General features: G+C 44.3%; 1 protein-coding gene across 1 annotated transcript; it reads right to left on the reverse strand.

Moving 5' to 3' along the window:
• Positions 1-831: 831 nt before the first annotated feature.
• On the reverse strand, positions 832-24,966 carry LAPTM5 (lysosomal protein transmembrane 5). The gene is made up of 8 exons (XM_082777679.1): positions 24,821-24,966; positions 15,994-16,087; positions 7,489-7,565; positions 6,693-6,821; positions 6,056-6,181; positions 5,426-5,521; positions 2,633-2,725; positions 832-1,604 (listed from the first exon to the last, which is right to left on the reverse strand). Exons 1-8 carry the CDS (start codon positions 24,905-24,907, stop codon positions 1,530-1,532), a joined length of 777 nt encoding a protein of 258 aa, XP_082633805.1. The 5' UTR covers positions 24,908-24,966; the 3' UTR covers positions 832-1,529.
• Between the last annotated feature and the right edge of the window lie 562 nt (positions 24,967-25,528).

Here is a 25,528-nt window from a genome sequence, read left to right on the forward strand (position 1 = left end):
GATGGGTCTATACTTTGAGTGGTGATTTTAAGCACATTTAAAATCAGTAGGAATGTTAAGATGACAGTGCACCCTTCCAGATTTCTTATCTATTGTTGAGTATCCTGGTCCCCAGAACTAATGAGATGAAGCACAGAGAAGGGAAATCATCCCTTTTCAACAATGAGAACAGCAGCTTAAGTATAAGGTCGACATCGTTACCTTCATCACCATATACATGTACTTTACTCCTTCAGTCAAAAGAACATGGGCAACACTGATACTTATTTATACTTTGGCAAATCTTTCATTGAAGGTTTTGTTTTGTTTCAGAGCAGTAAAAGAATCTCAGGCCATGGCCCACACTGTAGATGATATTGGAATAGTTATTACTCAGCAAATCACACTTTCATACTGATGTAATTTTAAAAGCAGGGAACCATCCAAAAAGGTGAGCAGATGCTAAATTCCAGCTACTGCCCACCTATTGTTGGCAACATTATTCACTAACATCTACACAGACCGACCTGTGCAATCAGTGGTAGGGTCATGGATGTGCCACAAAAAGCACACACATTGCAGGATCTTTATCAGCAGTGATAATGTGCAAGAGGAAGGAACAAGCAAGATTCTCAGATGAATATGTAGGGCTGGCTGGTGGAAATACCAGATTTTTGTTTGCAAACAGCATACACGTGAGCTGATGCCAATGAGATGACATTAACCTAAACCCAAAGTACCGTTTTTTGTGAATTAATTTTTCAAAAAAGTGAATTATTGCTCCCTTGTGACATGCTTCACACAGTAAGGACAGCACCCCTTTAGAAATCAGAGAGCAAAGTATTGAAGCTGTTAACAGTTTGTCATTATTTTATTGAAACTTATCTTTCAATTCACACTAAAAGCAAAAAATAAAAAATAAAAAAATTGCAAACACTCAGATATAAAATGGCAGAGCAATACTGTCACAATTCCAGCATGTTGTATGTTCTGAAATACACACTATTAATCATTATCGTAAGCAGACAGAATGAAAGCTGCATCTTTGTTCATTTAAGAACTTCATTTTTTTGCTGATCACTTTCCCTTAGGTCCTCATTAAAAGATGCTGGTTAGCATAGCATACTTCAGGGTTGGCCTATCTCAGAGAAAAGTTTCTTGCTTGTTTTTCCCCCCATTCCACTTCCTAAATGCCTCATCTGCTGGGTTAGAGATCTAAGACAGATGAGAAGCAGCATTCTGCCTGACAAGGGATCCAGGCCAATGCCTCCATTTCCACATTAGGCAGATGTCAGAGGCCAGTGATGGGAACCTCTGATGCCTGGTGTCAAATTTATTACAATTAGCACTGCAACTCAAAACTGCTAGTGTAGAATGAGGCACCAGCACCAGTTGTTCACCATCACTCTTCACGGGCTCATAAAAGTGAGCTGGAGTGTAATAAGCATGATATGCTATAAAGTAAGGACTTCTCAGTGAGGCTGAGTATCTGACAGAAGGGGTAAGAGGCACCAACAGCAGTACAGATGTCTTCTCTCCAGGAGTAGAGCTTAGATTGCTATGTAGGGCGGTGGGCATTCCTTGGAGGGCAGCTCTAAGGCTTCCTCATACGATGGCAGCACAGCCTGAAAGAGAAGAATATTATAGTCATACTCTGGGGATCACACAAAGGGTTCCAAATGAATTTATCTTGGACATGTTTCTCTTCCCATTTCAAAGTAGGGGAGAAGAACCAGGTGGGTTGTAGGAGATGGAGGGCAGAAATCCAGAAGAGTTGAAGGTGAGCAGCACTTTACAACCACTTTGCTGCCAGTCCCACCTCTGTGTCCCAAAGCATTGCCGAAACAAGTGGACCAGAACTCCTTAATGTCCAGAATATAAGGCTCACTGCCTAAGCAAAGAAACTAAGCTCAGATCATTGCTGAGGGCCTTGATGCATGCACAGCAGGGGCACACACTGCTGGCAAGACAAGGCTTATATTAACCAAATTTCAACGAGACAAATGCCTAAGCTTAGCATTCCATATTCTTCCTCTTTAATTCTCATCCCTCTTTACAGTATCCCTCATTTTTGGAAAGTTTTAATATTCTTTCATTGTGTCAGAGCAGCTGGATGCTACTATTAAAGAGATCACCGATAATCTAGGTAAGGACATTGATGAATATATAAATAAATAAATAAATAAATAAATATATATATATATATAATGTGCACACATTGCACACATATTTTAGCATACTTAAAATGAAGGGCAATAGACCAAATCTCTCAGACACTGATCCAGAAAAAGGTGAAGACAAACTTAATTTTAAACAGGGGTAGCACTGTTAGGCACAGAAACCAAAGTTGACCCGAAATTAAAAACACATCCGCAGATCAGAGATTAAAAGTGATATATTCACATTTATCTACTTTGTCTGAAATCTGGGTATCAGCTTCCTTGCTGATACCATTAAAAAAAAATAAAACCTTCCAAAGGCAAATTGAATGAAATATTACATAATTGTAAATTGATTATTAGTACCTGTCAATGAACATTTGAAGGGTTTAACCATATCTCAGACCACCAAAGGAGTAAAAGTAAGGATCATCATGCATCTTGCCATCTAAACCATGCCTTTTCATGACAAACCTAAATCAGTCTTCACTCACCTTTTCAGCTGCTTGTGGGTCAACTTTCACACTGCCTCTCTTGCTGGCTTTAATATACTTAAAGCAGCTCAGGACACATTTGAACATATAAGCCTGAAAAGGAAAAAAGGGAAGTCCACCGTTTTACTGCATGCCAACAAGAACATTTCCACTATTGCCATCAGTCTGCCACTGTCCTCTCCTTGAGAGCTGTCTGGAACTGCATATCCCAAAGCCTTACATCAGTCTGTATTGATCCTTCACTAGAAAGGTGACAATTCCATCTATTCAGAGCAGTCCACTGGTATGGGAAGTCAATAGGACTATTAATGTAATTAAACATAAAGCACAAGCTTAAGACTGCTGAGTGCTCAGTGTCTACCAGGTGGGAAAGGAAAGCATGTCCTAATTTTCATGTTATTTTTCTTAGCAGGCTACAAAGTCTGGATGTCTCAGAAACATGTGGATGGGCACAAAATCCACCTCTCAGAGATCCAAGGCCCCCTGGTCAATTAAGACTGACCTGAATGGCCAGCTCATTCAAGAAAATCCTATATTTTCATTAGCTACATTTTTCTGAGAAGACTGCCTTGAACCTCACAGAGTTACAACATGCAGTAAATAGAGAGCTTTTCTGAGAAAAACGGATCGATTGACAGATTATGGCACAAGAAAATAAGCAAGGCTTGTGAAACATACCATATTAAATAAATATTTTCCCTACGTTGCGCAGTGAGGCGAAGTCGTGTGCCTCTTATTTTTATTGGCGTAAGACTGTACTTTAAAAACAGTTGGTATTTTCAAAGGAACATAGGGAGTTATATGTCCCAAGAACAAGCCATGTAGCTTAGGATTTCCTAGAACAATGAGGACTGTTTGTCTTGACACAAAGCCAATACAAAGAATGAGAACAAGGAACGAAGTATCTGAGTTAAAGGAATCTGCCTCTCAAACAGACTCACAGAGATGAGGAGGTAAATCCAAACTTTAAGCACCTTCAGGGAATACTGCAAAAACCTTCTCCTTCTAAAAGCCTTTTCATACAGAGAGCAAACATGCAATACACTGAAGCCATCATACAAACTGTACAAAAAAAAAAAAAAAAAAAAGGAAAAAAAAAGCACTCAACCCCTAAAGAAACTCCAATAAACTAAAAAAAAAAAAAAAAGTAATAATTTAATAATAATAAAAAAAATCTTTTTATTTTTACTTTGATTCTTCAGAAGAATTTGCTGTAGTGCCAATCCAGAATCTGCACTGAATTCTGTAAGAGTTGGCTTACATTAAGGCTGCTGCAAGCAATAGCAGGCTTGAGCAGAATGCTGTAGTACACACAGCTTATGCAAAGGGATCCAGTCACCTTGGGATCATCCCATTACTGGCTAACTTAGAAAACACTTGAGTTGGTGTAGGATATCTTTTTTTCACACTGAATTAAAAGTGGAAAACATCACTGGCAGCTAGTGGCATTACAAGTGGATAGGAAGCTTGTCCTAAACATCAGGAGGGAACAGCAGTGAGCTACTTCAGAATTAATTATATTAAATAGTTGATTTCATCTTCCATCAGAAATGTTCTATTTCCTCCTGGTTTCTGCATTCTTATCATCACGGTGGTAGAGGGGATGATTTAGATGCTGTCTTGGTGGGGGTAGTCAGTGAATTAGAGCTGATGGGCCCTAAATTGGTCAAATGGCTGTTTTAGCTATAAAATATTTCCTGTTGTAGCTTTGTTCCTCATCAGATCTGTATCACTGGGAAGGAACTCTCATGACAATGGTTTTGCTAGAAATAAAAGATGGAAGGGATTGTCACTAAGTTTAAAGGATTGATTCCTAATGATTTGTTTTGGGGACTTCTGAGGACCTCAGTAGACCAAAGAGTACGTGCACCTGTCCACTTCATCTTTCAGATTATTCTTCCCCAATCCCTCCTCTTGCAACCTCCAGCACAAAAACTCATTGCAGTTGAATCCATCTTGTAACTAACTCTGTAGAAAATTCAAACCAACTGATTTGCCAGGTCAGGGAGACTTCTGCTGAAAACCCACACAGCCAGCTGGGTTTCAGGGTTATCTCCACTCTTATTGCTCAGTTTATGCAATTAAAATACATGCTAAAGACATGTCTGCAGTGCAATCATTCAAGAAGCTCCATTCCACACTTGCTTTTCTGGCCACCTAGGAAGAATCTAAATAAAAAAATGCTTTCTAACCAACAAGTAGCAACTTTCTCTGTGACAGAATCTGCTCGAGTACCTGGAGAGATGAGATTTTCTTAGCTGGTCTGAAACCCCTCAGTGAAAAATCTGTTCTGTGATCCACTGAAGCAGGAAGAACAGAAACCCTCGCACAGTGGAGTTTTTTCAGATGTAAGCAGAATCTAGCAGCTCACTGGTTTTAATTAAATTTCAGACTATCAGCTTGCATTGCTCTGTTTACATCAGTGCACATAAGAACTTACCCAAGTGGAAGATCTAACCTGCTGCTTAATTATCTATTTTGTCACACAATAGCAGAATAGTTTCCTATAAGTTGTTTTCAAACATCTTATCCTTTTAGAGATGAATGGGCAGTAATAATTTCTGAATATGAGAGAGAACTTGCTTTATAACTCACACTTGCAGAAGCAAAAAACAGTGACCTGAGTATCAGACCTACACTGAGGCATATGTCCTATTGCACCCAAGGAGAGACTGAGAAGGCTTTGCAAGGCCCTGGAAGATCTGAGAGAGAAGTAGAACCAATCTTCCTGTCCCTCAGGCTAGGGAACTTTATTTCAGCCTTCACTGCTCACCACACCCTACAGATATTTACCTTCAGGAAGAGGACAGCAATGAATGCAATGGTGAAGGTGACCATCACTTTGGCATATTCCTCTGTTGACAACTTCTCCAGGGTTGGCAAAAAGCCCTGTGAAAAGAGGTAGAGGGTGTCAGTCAAACACTTGTTCCCTTTCCTAGGGTCACACAATGTGGTGGATATCCCAGTAGATTTGTCAGCCTGCCTCTCACAACAAGCACATCTCCAGTTACTTTGGGGTGTATCATTATTGTTGTTATTGCTGTTAACACTCCTTTGGCAAAGATCTTCAGAAGACTATTTAAATGAGAACTAAAAGTGCGACTGTTTAATAAAGATGAAAAGCTGATGCATTTTCAATGTATGCAGGCAGGCTCTATCCAAATCATTTTGCCCTGCAATTTGCATCCATAAGATTCTTACAAGAAAAACAGAGTGTACTTTTAAGAAACACATGCATAAGCAAGCTGTCAGTCAAGAACACTGTGTTGGTGAGAACATATGGAAAATCCTCTTTTATCATCAAACAGAGCAGTTCTGGATACACCATAGAGATCAGAGAAAGTTTACTTTGTCATAATAGCCACTGAAAGAAACTTAGCAGTTCGCAGCATGACAAATCTGCTGGGCTTGCTCACCACCTACCCCGTTGTCTGAAGACTTGAGGCTGAGATAGGTGGGGACCTCCATGTAGGAGCTGCAGAGGGTGAGAATACTCAGGCAGAAGTCCAGGAGCTGCAGAGCCAGGAATGGGATCTTCGAGCGTCCCTGCTGCAAGCGCAAGAAGGGCAAGGAACAGGGTTTTGGTTATGATTAAAAGATTGTGTCACATCTATAGATTTCCCCCATTTACACAGGCCTCTGCTTTCATCTCATTTACAACCTAAGCTATTTAATTCACTTATACAAGCCAAAATGATTAGCAAACCATCTTGTTGGGTTCATTTATACTAGCTCTTCTGAAGAAGCCTCTAGCTGGTGCAGTGATATTCCTAGCTTGTCTCCAGCACACTCACAACAACCTCCCCAGAGCCCTGAGACAGAAAATAAAATCAACAGGAAGACTCTCAGACATGGGAAACTAAACACTGTCCCAGCTGTCACTCGATTTCCTTGTGGATCCTCTAACCCCTAAGAATTGCATCCTGCCTGCAGCCAGTGTAGGATCCACCTCCATGAAAAGCTGTGGTCCAGGGCAGTGACCCTGAACCCTTACATTTTGCGTGGGCATCCATCCCACAGAGGACACCAAACACCATCCCGACAGTGAGCTGTGACCTACCATGTGGCTAAGGGATGACACAGAAATGATGGCTGGGACTTGTATGTAGGAACTGAACATCGTTAGGAGGCTGAGTAGAAAGTCCATGATTTGTAGAGCAAGGAACGGGATCAGGAGACGTTCCCTATTCTGAGAAAGAAAAGCAATGCCAGTTATTTCTGTTCCGAGTGAGAGAAAGAGAACAGCTATCAATACCGGAAAGGATGTGTATTAAGGTACTTTGAGAACAAATCCTCTCCTACAATTTCTGCCTCCAAATGCAGATATTGTGTTGACAAATGCTTCAGAAACAGTGAAAAGTTTCTGTCAACTTTCATTGTGACCTTGACACTTGATCCCGCCAGAACTGTTGTTCAGCTACCCCAAGTGTTGTGCTACAAAGAAAGCCAAGTTCCCAGACCAATGCACAGTCACTTCTCCTGAAATAGAAAATGAATCCTCATGTAATAGGGGAATTACGGCTCCCCTCCAAGACCTGACTTGCAAAATAGCAAGGAAATGAGGCAATACAGCAACGTTTCCAAATCAGGATTATTTCCACCCCATAACATAAAAAATGGCTTTGATTTAAATGTCACTCAGTTTTGGTGAATCTAGCAGTTAGCAGCCTTGCAAATGAGCCTGAAACTGTAAAACCAGTTGCTCTCCCTCTGTTTTAAAAGAGCAGAGATATTTATCTATCATTTTGGTCTTACTTCAGCATTTTCAATGAGCATCCTCCAGTCCTTCCCCCAATACCTCCCCTAACATAGAGAGTTCCTGGCAAGTGGCTGAACGTCATTTGTGGAGAACATACCTTCACCACACCAAGGAGCAGGTTGAAGCTGATGATGAAAAGCATGATGATCAACAGGAAACTGGTGATGACATCAGCTACAAGTAAGAAAAGTAATTTCCACATTACTAAAAGCTGGAGTCTACTGTACCTATTCAACCGTGCCTCTAGGGAAGATTTTAAGTGTGATAACCTGGCAGAAACAACTGCAGATGTGACAGAGTGAATGCCATGCAGCCAAAATGCTAGAGATTGCCCCCTTTTCACTTTCTGCACTCACTTTTTCATCTGTCTTTGAAGTTTCTGTTATTTTAGCCCTCTCCTTGTGCAGGCTCTCAGCTCAGGCACATGGAAGCCAAAAGTCTTTATTGCTTGGACTGAAATTTTAAATATCCTGGGCTACAATATTAAGGTAAAACAATAATAATAATGAAAGGCAGAGTAGCTTTAGGCATGCTAGATTAATAAGTCTGAGCAGGAAATTATTTGAGACTCAGATAAGCTAACCAACAGCAAAAGCTATGGGACAATCTGCAAGATACTTCAGCAGGCAAGAAGCACAAATTTCAACCACCCACCACTAGCATGGACCACAGAGTTTCAGAGTGAAATACCTCGCCTCCATCCAGTGTCTGTAGTTGCCAAATGCAACATCCTCCTTTAAAAAATGAACGTGCAAGGAGAACAACATGAGGTAGTTCTGCCTACAGGGCTAGGTAATCGCTGTCTGCTGTTGTGGGCCCAGGAAGGCGATCTCTGCCGGGTGTGTAGCTTCCTACTGAACAGTTCCCACAAAGCAATTTTCCTTCTTGGTATCGCAGCCTGCCCTGATAAGGTCTACCAAAGTTTTGCTTGCACCGAACACTATACATATTTGATCTCTGTAGCAGTCTACATAATGTCTTTTTTTTTTTTTTTTTTTTTTTTCTTAAAAAAGAAGAAAAAAAGCAGCTCTCTCCAAAGGCAAAGTACTGCTACTTTCTTTATCCACCTCTGCATGATGCACAGTCTTTTGTAGTGCCTCCTCCAGCTCAAGCCTGATTTCTTTCTTATTGCTTTACCTGGATTTAAAGTAGCAACACATTATTTGGGTCTCCAATTACAAAATGCTTGAATAAAGGATATAGATTTATTAGAAGAGAGTCAAACTATTATTTTTTCTGGCTTTTTTAAAGCAACTGTTGCTTTCCAAAGGTACAACATCCCTCAGACATCAGAAAGGTTTGATTACTGGTTTGTTTGCCCCGCAGACAGCTGCACAATTTATTCCATGACTAGTGAATAAATCCAGTCCTTAACTATATTCTTCCATTACCTCTTTAAGCCCTTCCACTTGCTTTCATAAAGAAATATAGAATTATGTTGTCATATATTGGATTCCTTATCTATTCCAGCTGCAATGAAATCCTTTCACTGCTCCATATTATACAACTCCACCCCAAACCCTCTCTCAAAGACACCACACCACCTTGGATAGCTTTGAGAATTTTTGCCTACAGCTTTGGTAGCATGTTACCAAACGTGGGGATAGAAGAGTATATCAGTGTTTGGGCATATATTAAAATGCCTTTAACTCAACTCCTATCTTTGCTAACAATAGTTTTTTGTTTGTTTGTTTTTGTTTTTTTTTAAAAAATATATATATATGTCAAGGCAGTGAAGTTCCTCTTTTTCTGGCAGGTAATCCCAACACTGTTGTTTGCAGTAACAAAATATTTGCCCCAGAGCAGTTGCAGCTATGCCATAATTTGGCCAGTAAGGGACTGAAAAGCACTCAGCTATCCCCAGTCAGAGCAAGAGCTCTGCTGGAAAAGGACAGACCTTCCACCCAGCCATGCCTGTGACATCTGGCAGGAGATGAGCCCCCATAAGCTGCAGGAACTGCAACGTGCAAACTGTCAGGCATGCCTCTAGCTCTAAGCAGGGTGGGTATGGACAAATGCAAGCTAAAGAAAGGACCAAAAATGATAGTGAGGAGCTCTGGAACCCTTCCAGGGTTGTAGAAGACCTGCCTGACAGCTGGGCTGAGCCACAGCGGGCAGCCAGAGAGGGCAGGTGGCACCAACGCTCCTCGCTGCACAGCCTTTGCTAGCAGAGGGCACCCACTTTCATTTAAACACATAGATACAGCAGTCAGATATTCTAACTTCCCTTACTTTCTTCTCAAGTAGTCAGCAGCACGCCTGAGATTTTCTGAGAGAAACCATTAGCCTGAGAAGAAGCTCTGACCAGCACTTCCTTCCCCAAGCACGAGAAACTCCTTTCTCTTGGGAGTTCGAAGGGGAAAACCCTCCGAGGAGCCCGCATCTCCTGGAGGAGCACAAGTGGCTTATCTGGAACAGGAGAGGCTTGCTGCTGCAAGAGCAACAAGAGCTGCTGCACACACAGGTGTCAGCCAGGAAAGGCCAAAGGGAGCAATAGAAAGTGTCCAACAAACACTTAAGGTGTATCAGGAAAAAAGAGAGTTTGACAGCACAAAATAAGGGAGCAGCTTTTACAGCTTTCACTTCTATTCTGGAAAATAAATCCCAGTGTGTGTGTTGTTTTTTTTTTTTTTTCTCCCCGCTTTTTTTTTTTTTTTTTTTTTAACTGTAAATTAATGAGAATTGAAACATGTAAGAAGAGGAAGAAGTCTTAGGAAACAGCAGGGAAAGGAAACCCAAACCCAGCAAGCCCTAAATGAGAACAGAGAGAGGAATGGATGTGGTGCTGTACTGCAGAAGAGGCTGCTCACAGCTTTGCAGCTCATGAGGGTCACGGAAAGAGCCCGAGCTTCAAGGCAGAAAACCAACCCCACCTCTCAGAAGCAGGAGAGTGGAGACAAGGCTGAGGTAGTGCACAGAGAAACAAAGGTTAGCACAACGACAGCATAAACTCCAAATAAAGAAGAGCTTGACAAAGACAACACACTCAGCATTTGCAGAGATGGATGAAAAAGCAAACAGCCTAGCCCCACTAAACCCCATTTTCCCTTGTTCTCCTCCCAGAATCAGCAATCAGCTGCCCGCCCCAGAGGGGATTTCTCTCTTTAGCATGGTGTTTCCTCAGATTCAAGGCAGCTGTGTTTTTCTGCCTCTTTCAGCCTGGTCTCATGCTTCAGCTCTCTCGGCAGGCTCGCTAATTAATGGGATAACCAGCCATCGCTTCTGCAGGCTAATTGTCCAGCTGAACTTCCCAAGCAGAACCTAGATTAAAGAAAAAACACAACACAAAGAAAACCCAAAGAAACAAAAAGTCTGCAACCTGACAGACACAGAGGGATGGAAAGGAAAAGGAAAAGCAAGAAAAAGCAACCTTCCACCCACTGCCTGCCTCCTGCTTCTTCACAGCAGATACACTCGCCCTTTCTGCTGGCAGCATGTCTCCCCATTCTAGGGATGTTTTAGCACCAACAGATCTGGCCTCAGTAATCAAAGATTTTGCTTTGACAAAATGACTTCTTCCTTTGTGAGAGCACATCCATTTATTTATTTATTTATTTATTTATTTTTTTAACAGAATGGGCTAAAGGAGTGAACCCTTAGGGAGTGGTAGCTGCTGGCTCTTACCCTGCCTATAAAAATCCTCTGTAGGATGGGAACACAGAGCATGTTAGAGGGGCCAAATGCCACCTGAAATACTCCACAAGGGCTGGCAGGTTGCCTTCCGGGACCAGGAGAAGAGCAGCAGGGTCCCTGGGGTTGGAGGCATTCGGCCACAGCAGACCCCACAGCCCAGCTTGGAGTGACCAACAGGCTCTTTCCATGCTAAGTATCTGTGGTTCAAAAATGTTAAGAAAGTAATTTTTAACTCCCTTCAATCTCTCCCTTCATGCTTAGTTGTCCTTTGTAGGATGAATGTTTGTCTCTTTTGTACTTAAAGGGCCTCAGAAAATGGCCATATTTAGGACTCTTATAGCAAGGCTGAGCATCTGTATAATCTCAAGCCCAGGGGCATCACTCCACAATTTCCCCTTTGTTCCTCTCATGTTCATCTGCTGCCTGTCTCAGGAATACACTGTTTTCTTCTGTAACACCTTAAAAAAATACCCAAGTATTCAGGGAATAACAAAGTTTGCCCTTGTAGGAGGTACATGGGCTCTTTGAGGGCTGTTATTGCAAGCAAAGACTCATTTGTCACAATAATGGAAACTCTATAGAAAAGGAAAAAAAAAATCTTACAATAAGTGATGCGTCCTTGAGCAGCGAAGCAGAGAGTTTATGGAATCCCCATTTCTGGAAATCTGCAAACAGCCGCTGGCCAAAGCCCTGGGCAAGTTGCCCCAGCTTTGGAGTCAGACCTGGTGTGAACAGGAGGTTGGATTGCAGACCTCCAGGGATCCACCTTACTTCTGCTCTGATTTTATGAGTCAGGCACGGAAGAAATGTCACTCCTCACAAAACCTGGTGCACTTGTACAACCTCAGAAGATCTTACCCATATTTCCGTTCCACAGCCACCTCCATCCTGGCAATGGCACTTCATCGCTGGCAGAGCATGGTGAGAGCTTGTCCGTTTTGAGGTGCCTCTTCCAAAAGCATACAGCAATAAACTGCTCTGCCTTATTTTTCTTGTTCAAACTCTCTGAGACCAGCTGAGTCTCCCAGAGATCCCAAGGAATTTCATGAGGAGGAATTTAGATGCTGTGAAATAAATGCCATTTCCCTCAGGGAAGTGGAGTAACCTGAATGGGGGCTCATATCAGAGCCTCTGCAGGGCTGCACTACTAGCAAGTGGTACCAAATAAGCCCACCCAATGAACAGGAAGGGAGATAATTTTTTAGCCGAATGTCTACTTTTGATTAACTTCACATCGGGCTTTATGTTCTGAATATAACCAGGAGGGACTTTGAGTGACTCCTCATATTTGCCATGGATGCAGACGAACTCCTTTCTATTTTACAGCCAATAAACTGGCTTGGGAAAGGCAAGGCTCATAAAGCTGTGGTTTAACAGTTGTATTCACAGATTGTCGAGGATGGTTGTGTGCTGCTGATAAGCTGCAGGGAAATGTTTCTGGACAGCCACATTCAAAGGATGGGCAGCTCTAGCAAGGGAAAAAAGCCTCCTAGTCCCTTCAGCTTGATCCGCTTCTGATCAGAGCAGGAGGGACTATTTTCTGCGTAGGATATAGGATGTACACACACACCGGTCCAGGCATACCATGGTATTTTTCTTGGCTGACAGGGCAGAAATTGAAACAACTTCTCCAGTTGTACTTTGCCCACAGTGATGATTTTTATATAGCCATTAATGAAAAATAAAAGTGATTAAAATTCAGGCATACGAAAAGACATGAATTGAAGACATACTAAAGACCTGAACTATGGCAAGCAGTGGGGCGTTACATCTCCAAGACAGAAAACTAATCATGTAAGTGGCTTAGAACTTGTAAGGAGGTTTTAATTGAAATGTTTTGGGGGGATTAGTTTTTTTTATTATTATTTTTATTTTTTTATTATTTTTTTTTTTCCAGCAAGAAAATCTAGTCAGCCAAAGCTCATGTTTTTTTTAAAGACTGAAGCACTGCCAAGGAGACTTTTGCTAGAAACACTTCTCAGCTCCAAGAGGAGGTTTCTAATAGCCTGGAAATGGAGGAGCTGCATGGGAAATGCACGCCAAGCTTTCTGCTGTGTGTGAGACAGAGCCTAAAGATGTGAACCTGATTCTTCAAAATTGCACGTGAATGCCCCAGATCACAACACAGCAGAGTTTATTTCCTGCTCCCTCTGCCTGGCCAAATAAATCTTGTGATATTGCTTAAATATTACATAGGTAGTAAAGTTTGACCTGCTTTAGACTAGCTAACATCTTGGCATTAACCCCACTGTGGGTGGGAAGGTCATCTTCAAGGGTTCCCAAAGGACAGAGAAGAAACTGGATTCTTCTTCCCATTTTAATTGAACATTTTTAGTAGGTCTTCTATTAATCTCTTGGTCACCTTTAATTGAAAAGCATATTTCCAAGGAGTGCTCTAGGATCCACCCTGCCTGTGGCACCTTGTAAACCAGCATGGAGTGGCAGGCTGCTAGGGACAGAGCATCCTGCTTCTGAAATATATTTCTGAGAAATCCTGAGTGAGCTGTGATTATTTATAAAGAGCTATCTGTATTTTTTGTACTGTATCATTTATTGGTGGAAAGCATTTTCCCATAAACCTTGCCTTGTTTATATTCCTGGGCCGTGACTACAGTGTTAGCATTATATATTCTGAGACGTGCTTTAATCCGGCCGAATCTACAAATAGAGCAGCAGATGCTGAGGGCATCTACAGAACCTCTCCCCAAATTGTTCTCCAACTCTTCCATCTGGGTTTTGAAGTCGTATTGAACTTTGTGTACCTCTTAGCTCTCTTGCTTCCCTGCTACTTTCTGGAAATAGAAGGGTTGTGCTGTGTTTATTCCAACTATATTCAGAAAGCACTCTCAATCTCCCAGGCAGAGCCCTTTGAAAGCGCTTGGGAAGAGAAGCCAAGTGGAAGTGCTGGGGATTTCATTATGAAATGTTCCTTTTTGTGTAGGAGGCAGTGGAAGAGGGGGAGGGGGAAGACCTGTCATTTTGATTGTGTGGGAAGAGGGGGGGCTGTTAAAAACAGGGCCAGTTCCACTCGGAATGGTTCTGTTCTTAAAGAAAACACTCCAGATTTGCAAAAGTGCACATATTGCTTAGAAAGCATATAAAGGTTTAGTATGGAAATTATCTGGAAAATCTGTCTTAACAATTTGATTCTTTTTCTTTAAAAAAAAAAATATTACTTAGATACTGGAAGAAAAGTGAAAATTATTGGCCTCAGATTATCATTCTGCAAAAAAATCATGAAAAACACTTGTCATTTTATGTAACTGTGTCTGTGCGAAAGTATTCAGATCTGAAAATATCATGTTCAGTTTTCAGTACTTCAGATTATTGAATTAGTCAGAATGCATGTGCATATTGTACCATCAGGAAAAAATATTTCCCACTGTGCTCATGTCCATGCCAGGTGTACCAAAACAACAAGAAGAAACATTAAAAAAAAAAAAAAAAAAAAAAAAAAAAAGCAACAACAAGAAAAAAGGAAGACTTTAAGGTTACACTTGCATCATATGATTTTTATCTGTAAAATTAAAATTGGAAATCTATGTTACAGAAATGGATAACTGGGTTCTCCTACCTATGTTGTGCTGATCCCATCAAGGAAATCAGCAGGGCTTTAGAGCCTGGTTGGTGCATTGCATGTTGTCATAAGGAAGCCTCTGGAAAACTCCGCAGAAAGCATTTTGCAAAGCAGTCATCATGCAAGCCTGCCCTGGGTATTGAGATGAGCCACAGCTGCAGAGGGGCCCATGTGGACCACAGCCAAGCAAAGTAGCCTCCAACCCACCCAGCCTGGACTTGGTTGAAAATAAAGCCCCATGTGGAATATGTGAGCCATGAGAGCAGACCTTTGCTCCACACCCTAGTAGCAGGACTCACCCAAATTTCCATTCTTCACTTAATGTTGATGCCTGTCAAAATAGCTGTGGTGGATCACAGTAGTGCCTCCCAGAACCCAGCTGGAGTTTTTGACAAATCCAGACCCATCTGTCAGCACTAACTTTGCCCAGACAGCAGCTATGCCTGGTGCTTTCCACAGTCTGACCCCGACCACGGGGGCAAGCGAGGCTGGGATGTGCAGGAGGCTGCTGGGCTTGGTCTCCTTTTCCTCCCCTCTCAGGGGTCTCTCTGCACATTTCTGCAGCCTGGGGGAGAACAAGCTGGAAAAGCAGGGAACTGGCAAGTCCTTGTTGCTGTGGGTTGCATTTTGTACGGGGCTCCTTAGGACTTCTCCGCAGGGAGAGGCGATGCAGGCTGGGGGAGTCTGGTTTCCTGCTTTCTGAGCACAGTGGGGAAGGGTTATCTCAACTTGTGGTTTTACACCGAAAAGTGACTAAGAAAAGGAAAAAGTACCCATGTGTTTGTTGTCTCCAAACAGCTTCATGCCAAATTAGCCTGGCTAAGTAATTTTTGAGGTTTGGGGAGTTATTTTCTTCTAAATGGCACCCTATATGAGAAATCTGCCTGTCTCTGAAAGCTAAGCTAGATCCTCCCTAGCTCAAGGAGTAGGAATTCAATCAGCTGTGATGAATGTGATGCTTGTGACTATTTGTGAGATATGAAACAGACTGGCTGCTTCTTGCAGACAACTCATTTTCTGAAAAAAAGAAACAGGAGGGATTTGGGGCAAAGGGATGGGAGTGGGGAAGTGTATTGCAGAGAGAAGGAAAGCTGGAGCAATACAAAAGGAGTTTGTGCTGAAGGCCCAATCCACACCCCTCTGAAATAAAGAAATAACGGCTTCACTGGGCTCACATTTGGTCTCCAAACAGCAAACACAGCCATGGACTAAACCAAAATCCAAATCTGTAGAGGCTAAATTTTCTCTCCAAGTCTGAGCTTTTGGTCCATCTGCTCGGAATAACAATTTCCATTTCTCTTTGATGAAAAAGAAAATGGACCCAATGCTGGATTTTGGGCTCCCTCTCAACCCCCATGTCCCTCGCTGCTTTCCAGCACCCCTGCAACCTACCAACTCTGTAGTAATCCTTGTCCAGGTCTTTGCAAAAGCCTTTCCCGTTTGCCACCTCCAGGGAATACTCGATCAGCAGCAAAATGCTCATAACCTAGGAGAACAAAGGCAAAAGACACAATTCAGTGGGCCACAGGCCAACTTCCCATCAGCAGATTTGTTTCCAGGGAGCACACAATGGCCCCAGTCCTAAGTGTGGGGTGGCTCTCCAAGTGAGACAGCCATGAAGGGTTTAAAATCCTTTACAAGCAAACACTGAGGGAAAAGTTATCAGTTTATTAATGGTTTGGGTTTAACTGCCTTTTTCTGCCAGCTTCTGAAAGAAGATGGAGGAATTATAAAGTTATCAAGTTTTGTTTCAGTATGTTTTATCGCGGAAGTCCTGGCTTTACATGTTGAAATTGCATTTTGCTTTGGAATTGAACTAAATGTAACAAGAGCATTTCATATTGCAAAAAGAAACACAAAAAGAATAAAGATCTCTCTGTAAGTTTGCATATACTACTTCGTTGACAAAAAATATCATTTTCCTTCTTTTATTTATTTGAGAAAACCTTGGAAATGTACTTTTTTACATTGAACCGAAATGATTTTCTCTTCTCCATCAAGTTTCACAGGAGCTGTGGTCTCAGTCCTAACCCTGTACTTCTGCAGTGAAAGATAATTTCTAACCCCCAGGTTAGAGAGAGCTCCTGGCTCACACGTAAGGTGCTGGGCAGTCAGGCTGAAGCTCTCTAAAGCTGGAAACCTCATCACGGAGCACCTCAAACAGCAGGTCCAGGGAATTTCCATGCACGTAAACCCAGAAAACAAAGAGCCACAATGCCAGACAGCCTCACCACAGCCTCTCCTGGGGACAATCCCACCCTGCCAGCCTGTATGCTACAGATAGCACATCCCAGGGCATCACACCTGCTGTGGATGCAAGAACCAGAAGTCCAAGGCCACAAGAAAGCATCAGTCAGTGCCCACATAGTGTTGTCAGAGCAAACATCTCCTCCTGGGGTGTACTGCCCTGATGCTATTTATTGCTCCTTCATGACCTTTCTGATACTTTCAGCACTGTGTATTTTGAAGGCACATTTCTGCACCACCCTGCCTCCCATATTGTTCATCACTTTCTTCCTCATCCTCCATTCTCTGCTGTCCCTCATGCTTGCTATGTCCTTCTTTTCTTCTGCATTATTTAGGCAGGAGCAAGCTGGACCACAGCTCGGTCTGCCAGCCCTACACACAGCTGCACTTTCCATAAGCAGCAGAGGGTGTGCCGGGTTATTTTCAAATTGCCTTCACAGCATGGGGAGGAAGGCTGCTGCTACATTCCCTGGGGAAGCAAGGAACATGGGCTTGTCATCCTGCGGCTCCACCTCTCACTGTCTGGACAAGCTCTCTGACCTCTCTGCTGCTTGCAAAGACCTGCCACGTCTTCTCTGCCTGAGCTGTACCTCCATCCAGGAGGACCTCTTGCCACAGCAACAGCCTGAGAGCAGAGAGCAGGAGTCAGACCAGCAGAAGATACACAGGGACCATTGTGCCCTGTGTGATTTCCTGCAGAGGCATGAGAACTGAGTCTGCAGGAGAGGAAATCCTGTGCTGTGCAAAAATGTGGGAACCTGTGCAAACGTGGCTCCATCTTCACCCCACCAACACCAGGCCCAGCTTTGGGAGCACCCATTCTGCACGCTATGTGGGCAGGAGGCAATAAAATGACTGTCAGCAAAAAAAAAAAGAGGTCACTGTGCAGAAGTGAGTGAGTGAGAGAAGCCATTTTACATGGACTGCACAGCCTCTGTCTGGGAGTTATCTGAAGCCCGCAGTGATGCAGGAAGCCAGTATATCTGCCACCAAGATCAACACAAGCTCACATACCGTGTATCTGAAACAACTTTTCTGCAATAGCTGTAGCAGCCTTTCATTTCAACACTTGCTGAAAGAAGTGATGCAGGCAGGGAGGAACCGGAACAGCTGCGGTTGTGCTATGTTTGCAAACGCCGCATGTGGGAAACAGCACAAAACAAGCAACTGCAGGGAGATGAGACAAGCCTAGCTGTTATGCAAGCAGAAGAGAGAACACGTTTTGTCTTTTGAAGCGCGGTGGCTGGAGGTGCAATGCAAGATCTAGACAGAGTTCTGGCTGGAGTAATGCCATCAGATGCCTCCTGTGCTATGCTTGACATTGCAAGCAAGCAAGCAAACAAATAAAAAAAACATGGCAGAAAAGGCTTTGCATTGGCCCAGAGACGGGGAAGGAAGGCTGGGAGGGCAGCAGTGATGATGGCCTGTAGCAGAGACAGGAACTGAATGCAGACTCTCCCGCTGTCTGCATTAGCTGGAGAAGACTAGGAACTATCCTCCAAACCAAATTCATCAGCTTTCTTTGCCACAGGCTGTAAGCACAGTTTCCAAAAGAACTGGAGCACGTCCACAGGGTTCCTGGGAGCCCCTCACCTCTTGAAGGAGCATCCACCAAGCCCCACTTGTTGCAGTGGGGACTGCAGCCCGGTGTCCCGCCCAAGGCATTAGCCGTCCCTCTGAATTTAAATACTGTCTAGAGTCAAAGTTGGATGTGTCACATTTTCTCATTTTCTTCTGGATTGTCCAATATCCCGAAGTTTTTGTTTTATTTTATTTTATTTTGTTTTCACTGTACAGTAAGCAAGCACTGCAATTTGTTCGTGAGGCCGACAGATCTCCTTGCAGGGGCACAAGAAAATTAACATGAACTCATTTTAATGTAATAGTGTTTAAACTCTCATGGAAGCACTGAGCCTTGCCCAGGATGAAATTGCAGCGATCTCAAGTTTCTTTACACTTGATGGTCTCTCTTGAGATGTAAAACACCTCTTAACTAACTACACGTGCAGATCCCACGCTTACTTTGCCTGCCTTAACTTTTCTGAGGATTCGTGTATACGTTCCCCAAGAGACTTCGCTTTCCTTATTGCTGCTGTTGGTCAAACTCTTCAACTGTCAGCATGGGAAATACAAGAAGAAATTGCTTTTTTCGGGTTTCTGTTAAATAGAGGCCTACGTATCAGATAGAAAACCCAAGCACAAGCAGAAAGATTGATGAGAAGATTTTTTTAAGTGAAAGTCAGTTTAAACTTTCCATTTAAAAGGGCTTTTGCATAGAGAGAATGAGCCACTGAACACAATAAGGTAAGAGACGAGGGTCCCTGGGCCGTTCCCTCAGCTTACCATCACAAGTGCAGAGTCTGGACCAGGAGATGTCTCCATCACCCAGCCCTGGGTCTTACACTGTGCTGCCTGGCGTGAGTCAGTCGGATCCATTCCTGCAGAGAACATACTCCCCGGGGTTATGTGAATGCTCTCACTCGAGATACACCCTCCATCTCCAGAAGAAACCAAATGGTTCCCATTTCAGACAGACACAAGAGCTCCTGTTTCCTTTTATTGCTATGTCATGATAGCAGAGAGAGTGGTTTAAAATAGGAAATCTCACCTCCCGGCAATCAATTCACAGCCTGCTCAGTGCCATGCCTCGCCCAGCCCCTCCACCAGCTTCCACTTCTTATTTTCTCTCCTATGGCCACATCCTCTGGAGAACACCTCTCTTCCTTCTCAAATGAGAGCTGCAAACTGCTTGGCAAAAATCCAACCCCTGCTGCAGGGCTGTTAGATCTGTAACACGGGGGAGTGATTCAGGACCGAGGTAGAGCTAGACCCAAGACAGCTAATTTAGGCAAACAAGGGGGTGTCTTGCAAGGCAGAAACTTAATTGCACAATGCATGCAGCCCCTGTTCCCTGGGGAATAATTCTGCAGCTGCAGTGGGGTTAAGCTGCTGTCAGAAGCTGCGTCATGTGTCTTCTTTTTTTCTAAAATCTGTGCCACTCAACTAATCTCCAAATTATTTATATTTATGCACATGGCCTTGGTGTGATGGCTGCTCCTTTTTTGACACCCAGCCTTTTCAGAGAAAAGAGCTTGAAGCTGTAATGAGCAGGGGTCAGTGGGGATAATGACGTGCTGCTCTGGCAGTGCACTGGGTGCTGTGAAGGCTCCTGGCAGCGGTGCGTGCAAGCTGGTGACACGTGGCACTTTGAAGGCAAATCATATCACATATAAATGCTGTACTTTCACCTTTTCTTACTTTAATATAAAAGTGGTTATTGTGGCAGGGTAGTTGAGGAGTGTTTTCAGCTCCCATTTGGTTTCCTTTCAGAGCATTTCATCTTTTTCCTTCCTGCTGCCTCTTTTTCCCCCTCTTGTTTGCATGTTGGAAATGCTCTGGGAAGGCGAGGGAGCAGCACAGGGGCTGTGGAACATCCTGGGTCAGCCACAGCCTGGTGAAAGCACAGTGAATTACAGCTCTGAGCCATCATGAGCCACATCCACAGGTGAAGACTGGAACTGGGGAAGGTTCCAGAGATGGGACTTTGCTCCCTGAGATACCAAAGAGAAGAGTGCTGTGACAGAGGCCAGACCAACCTACTGAGATGCTACTTTTCAAGACCTTTGTCTCTAATCAAGAACTAGTTGCAAATGAATTGCATCTTTTCTGCCCATGCTGTACACACAGAAGCAACTGCCAGGCTTTGCTCTTGAAGCTGATGTCAAATAACCTGAAACCTCTGCAGGAGCCAAAGAGTGGAAGGACAAATTCCTCCACATGCTTCCTTTGAAAGTCACCTGCAAGTCACCTCACAACACCTCGTGAAGCTCTGCTAACCACACAACTGTCCCTTCCTCATCCCCCTCCTTCTCCTTCCCCACTTGTTTGAGCACACCCATGATTTATTTCAACTGCCTATGAAGAGATCAGCAGTAAGACAAATCTAATTTATAGGAGGACAAGACACCGCCACAAAGCCTGAGAGCTCGTGTTTGATGGCATTGCTATCACCCAGCATCACTATGATTCATCACTGGGACTCCCAGCAATAATTTACACGGATACAAACCAACAGTATTGATGTAGCAAATCATCCATGTCACTGCTGAGTTATAAATTCCCTTTCTCTTCCCCTTCCTCTGCCCACCTGCAGCAACATCATCAAAAAGGTAGAGACGAGGTAGGAAATGAAAAAGGTTGCTATTCCTCTGTGTTAGCTCATAAAGCAGGAAGACAACACAATCTACTCCAAAAATCAAACTGATTTTCTTGGGGATCTGTCTAAAAGAAACCGACTGAGATGACACAGGAGGTACAGACACACGGGGAGCAGGAGGGACTCGGGGAGTTAGAGGCTCTGGGATTGCAGTGACAGTCACTGTTAGGAGCCAGCAGCAGCGGGGTAGAGGGTTCAGAGTGTCCCTGCACATTCCCCATATACTTTCGTGGGTCAGCCCACATCTTCAAGAGCATCTCTGGCTCCTTAATCTAGTCCCAGCTGCATATTAGCTGCTAATGCTCCCTGGCACCACATGCCCTGCATTGATATTCTAGAAACCAATCTTCTGCTTTTGTAATGCTGTGCCACGGAGTTTCAGAGGCTGATCCTAACCCCTCCTGCCACCAGCCACATCCAGCCAGACACCATAGCAGCAGCTGAGCTACACACGAGTTATTTTCAAACGGCAGCTTCCTACCCAGGATACCAGCAGCCACGGGTGGGCAGAGGGAGAAGGACCCAGCTGTGGCCCTGCAGGATCTGCTCCAAAAGCGTGGTGAGATCCCACGGTGTGTTTATGTGGCTGGTGCAGGGGGGAAACAAATTATGTCCCAGCAGAGCAGAAGGAGGGCACGTGCTGATGGCTTTGGCTGAAAAATGAGAGAGTTTAGGCCTCATTACAACATGGGTTATCCTAAGTCCATGCCTGTCCATGTGCTTAAGACACAAGGTGAGTCTATTTTACAAACATGTTTAGAGTCACATTCAGCTGCTCAGTGCAGGCTTGTCCCACGTAAGAGGGCCAATGGGTAGCTCCAGCACTAAATCCTGATTGCCCACACTGCTTAATACTTAGCTTGTTCCCTGGTTCTGGCTTGAGCCACTGCAACTAGTTTCCTTCAGGACTAACCTGCTCCAAAAGGGACTGACCCCAAGCCAGACAGCATCTCTTGGCTTCAGGGCCCGGGATCAACCTTTACACTCTTTTAGCAAGCAGTGCAGAGAATCTAGGTGTCTTCTCACATAAACCTACCCTTTTATTTATATAGGACAAGCTGTAAACTACAACTAAGTGTACCATACAGTTTCTGGTTTGAATCATGTCTCCACTGCTAACAGCCAACACTCACATCAACATAAAAGACCTTGTAGGAAAAAGCCTCTGCTCATGGAGAGCCCTGTTATGCTAAGGGTTGTCAAACTTGGAAAAGAAATGATTGAGAAGGAAATATGAGCACAGCAGATCTGGAAATTTTTAAACTCAACAGCTAGAAACTATGAGAGATTTTCATGTAACCCCAAGCAGTCTCTCATGTACTTACTACAGAGGATGCATAGGGCAGGGATCACTTGTCCTCCTGCCAAGACCTTCTTCTCCAGGCAGCAGTGGCTGGCTGCTGTTGGAGACTGGTTGGGAGGCTGCTGGACTTCAGGGCTGGCTCAGGATGTCTGTCTTATGACTTCTGCCTTTGCCATCTTGCAAAGAAAAGCAGTTTTTCTTGCCCACACTGAGTGGCCTTTGTACCTCTTCTGCAAAGTCCTTCCTGAAAGCACTGCAAAGCCTCACACCAAGGCTCTGCCTTTTGCTATTTAAAACTCATCCTATGCCTTCAACAGATGTACAGCGCTTTATTTAAATAACACATCTTTCAAATAATGTCACTGGAGCTGAAGGTTTCTCTGTTAGCCACCAGCACCATGAGCTGGTGTCTCGTTCTCTGCCATCACACTGGTGAAAATCGAGTCCCTTCTGTTGTTAGGAGCATCACAGTGAAACAATTATGAGAAAAATGTGCCTCATTACAACACGTTTGCGGATTTTGCAGAGAGACAAAGGACATTTCTTTATGATTTCCCCCTCCCAGCTGGGAAAAACTAGCTCCCTTTCTCTCTGTGCCCATTTCTCCACTGACACCAGGCAGCTCACATCGCAAGGCATGCTTGTAGCTCTCTGGAGAAATCGTGTCGTAGCTCCCTGTCATGCATTTCCTGCCTTTGCTCAGATCTTTCATTTTGCCAGTTCCTCTTCAAATCTTGGGTAGGCTTCCTATGAGCTCCCATTTCTAAACAGTTCGTGACTGTCCCTCTGTGAAGGCTACACGTTTAATTGGTTGTCAGAAATTGTTAGTGCTCCGCTGCAAACCCTCAGCTTTCATATGGCTCAGTTTTTGTGTCTTGGGGTCATGAGACTGCACAAGAAATTCAGCAATTTCCTTTTCTTTAAAACAGAGAGATTATAAGTTTTGAGCTTGTGGTGAGAAGATGAGAAGCCTGCCTGGGGGGGTAATCTAGATGCTCAAAAAGCAGAAGGCAAAAGAGGCAATAAAATTGCATGATTCTTTAAACCAATCTCATAATATTTTGAGGTCCCCAAACAATTAAAATTTGGCATTAGAAATGCCATTACAGCACCTGGCTTTCGAGAAATGCCGGGGGAAAGATGTTGGCAGCTAGGCTGCACAAAGATGTGGTGCAGACCCAAATGTCTCTGCTCTCCTGCTCCTGGGTGGCACAGGGCCACCTCCTGCCCCACATCACGGAGCTGCCAAGACTCTGCTCACCCAAGCACAGCCATTGCCTTGCTCTGAGCACAGCCACCCCCTCACTTGCAGCCTCCAGCAACCCCTGGTGCTGCTGCTCCTGGCATGTTGATATCCCCTTATCCTTCACTGAAAGCTTTCCCTTTCCCTTACCTCACCAAAAGCAACTAAGCTGATCTTCAGATTCCGTTGACCTTCATTTTATGAATCAAATCTTCTATTGATGTACACGGAGTTGGTGTTATGGAAGTCAAAACTGTTACAGCAACACATGCTGGACCTCAGCCTCGGCTTTGTGTGAGTGAGGAGGGGACTATGGCACAGTGAGGGGATGCCTGGTTTGCTCTGGCTGCCCCAGGAAAGGTGGTTAGTTGTGTTGTAGGACCATGGCACATCCTTTTGTGCATGGCACAGCTGCCACAGATGCCAAGCTTCGAGTCCCCGTCAGCTGTTATCACCCTTTGGGCTCCCAGCCTGTGACTGTGCGCACTGAGTGCAGCAGAAGGGATTATTTAAAGTGCCTCTGCTGCACAAGAAACCACATCCTCACCATGACTCAAAGCCACCTGAAAGCACTTCTCTGCCACCAGGCTGGGGCCAGAAGCATCTCCCCCAGGCTCCGCTGCCTCTTCTCACTGCCATCTGCAACCACCCCGAGCAGCTCGCCAGCTGCTGGCAGCCGAGCACAGCCGCATGTCAAAACGGAAACCAAAAGGGTGTGTATTGGCTCCAAGTGGCCGTACAGAGGGGAACGAGGTCACTTTGCCCACCCAGACATTGCTTGCCCCAACATTCGCATTGCCCTGCGCCGCCCAGTTCCTAACCGATAGGTCCAGGTGGCTGTGCTGAGCCCTGCAGGAGCTTAATGCTCCTGCATTAATGCTCCTGCATTAATTAATGCTCATGCATTAAGCTGTAAAGGAAACAAGAGGAAGCAGAGGTAGTTTCCACAATCTCCAATGGGTATAGCTGGGGAAAAATAGTTAAAAACTCTTCCCAAGACAATAAATTTCTTCCTTTCCCCCACCTCTCTCCCACCATTCCCCCGGACTTGTTCATCCCTTTAAAATCATTTCTCTTTCACTTTTGGGAGCATAGAAATATGAACGGTCAGGAAGCCTGGTGATCTGCAACAATTACACCTTCTGCAAAGACTGCACCTCTGCCTCTCCCTTCTCGTCTCCCCTTCCCTGTCCCCCCTTCTGCAACTCACCATGTGGAAGATCCCTAGAGCGACTGTTGCTGTCTTGATGTTGAAGAAGCAACATTTTGGGGGCTCGGTGGTCGTTTTGGCGGTCATGTTCGGATTCCTCTGCACAGCTGGGAGTCAGAGGAGTTGAATTTGCAGCAGCTGCCCCACTGCAAAGCGAAGCAAGCAGTGCAGTTCAACTTCCTTCCTGGTCTATAAATGTGTTAAGTCATCTACACAGTCACATGAGGTCTTTGATTTCTCAATAATAAAGAAAGCAAAATTGTGTTGCTTTTCTGACAGATCTTTAACTGCTTGCACATCCCAGATGGCAAATGCAAGCACAAAAGCTGCTTCGGGCAGGTAGTGGCCAGCAAGCGGGGTATATGGGGAGAGGCAGGCACCGAACCTGGATGCAGCTTTGTCCTACAAAAATCCTCGGAAACAAAAGCAGGGGGCCGAGAATTTCACCTTAAACTTGACCCACTGTTTTTGCAGTGCGGCATCCAAATTCCTCCATCTGAAGCAGCTGCTTCCTTGCCAGCAAAGTCACCGTTCCCTGGAAGTGCTCCTGGGAGCTGGTGCCTGAGCAGCCCCAGCCTCCAGGCCCAGCAGGGCAGTGAGACAGCGAGGGACAGGGTCCTCGGCTGTGAGATCCACAGGTTCAGGACGGATGTGATTTGCATCAGCCAGCCCCTAGATAAGAAAGATGAAGCAGCAACAAGACCTGAG

Source organism: Aythya marila, assembly GCF_965140915.1.
Source record: "Aythya marila genome assembly, chromosome: 22".
NCBI classification, from domain to species: Eukaryota; Metazoa; Chordata; class Aves; order Anseriformes; family Anatidae; genus Aythya; species Aythya marila.

Excerpts from the sequence above, each read along its gene's own strand:
- LAPTM5 (XM_082777679.1), bottom strand. The coding sequence starts at position 24,907 with ATGACCGCCAAAACGACCACCGAGCCCCCAAAATGTTGCTTCTTCAAC. Across the intron at positions 7,566-15,993 it reads CAAGGATTACTACAGAGTTG|CTGATGTCATCACCAGTTTC; the intron begins GTAGGTTGCAGG and ends TCTTACTTGTAG. Across the intron at positions 2,726-5,425 it reads TTGCTGTCCTCTTCCTGAAG|GCTTATATGTTCAAATGTGT; the intron begins GTAAATATCTGT and ends TTTCCTTTTCAG.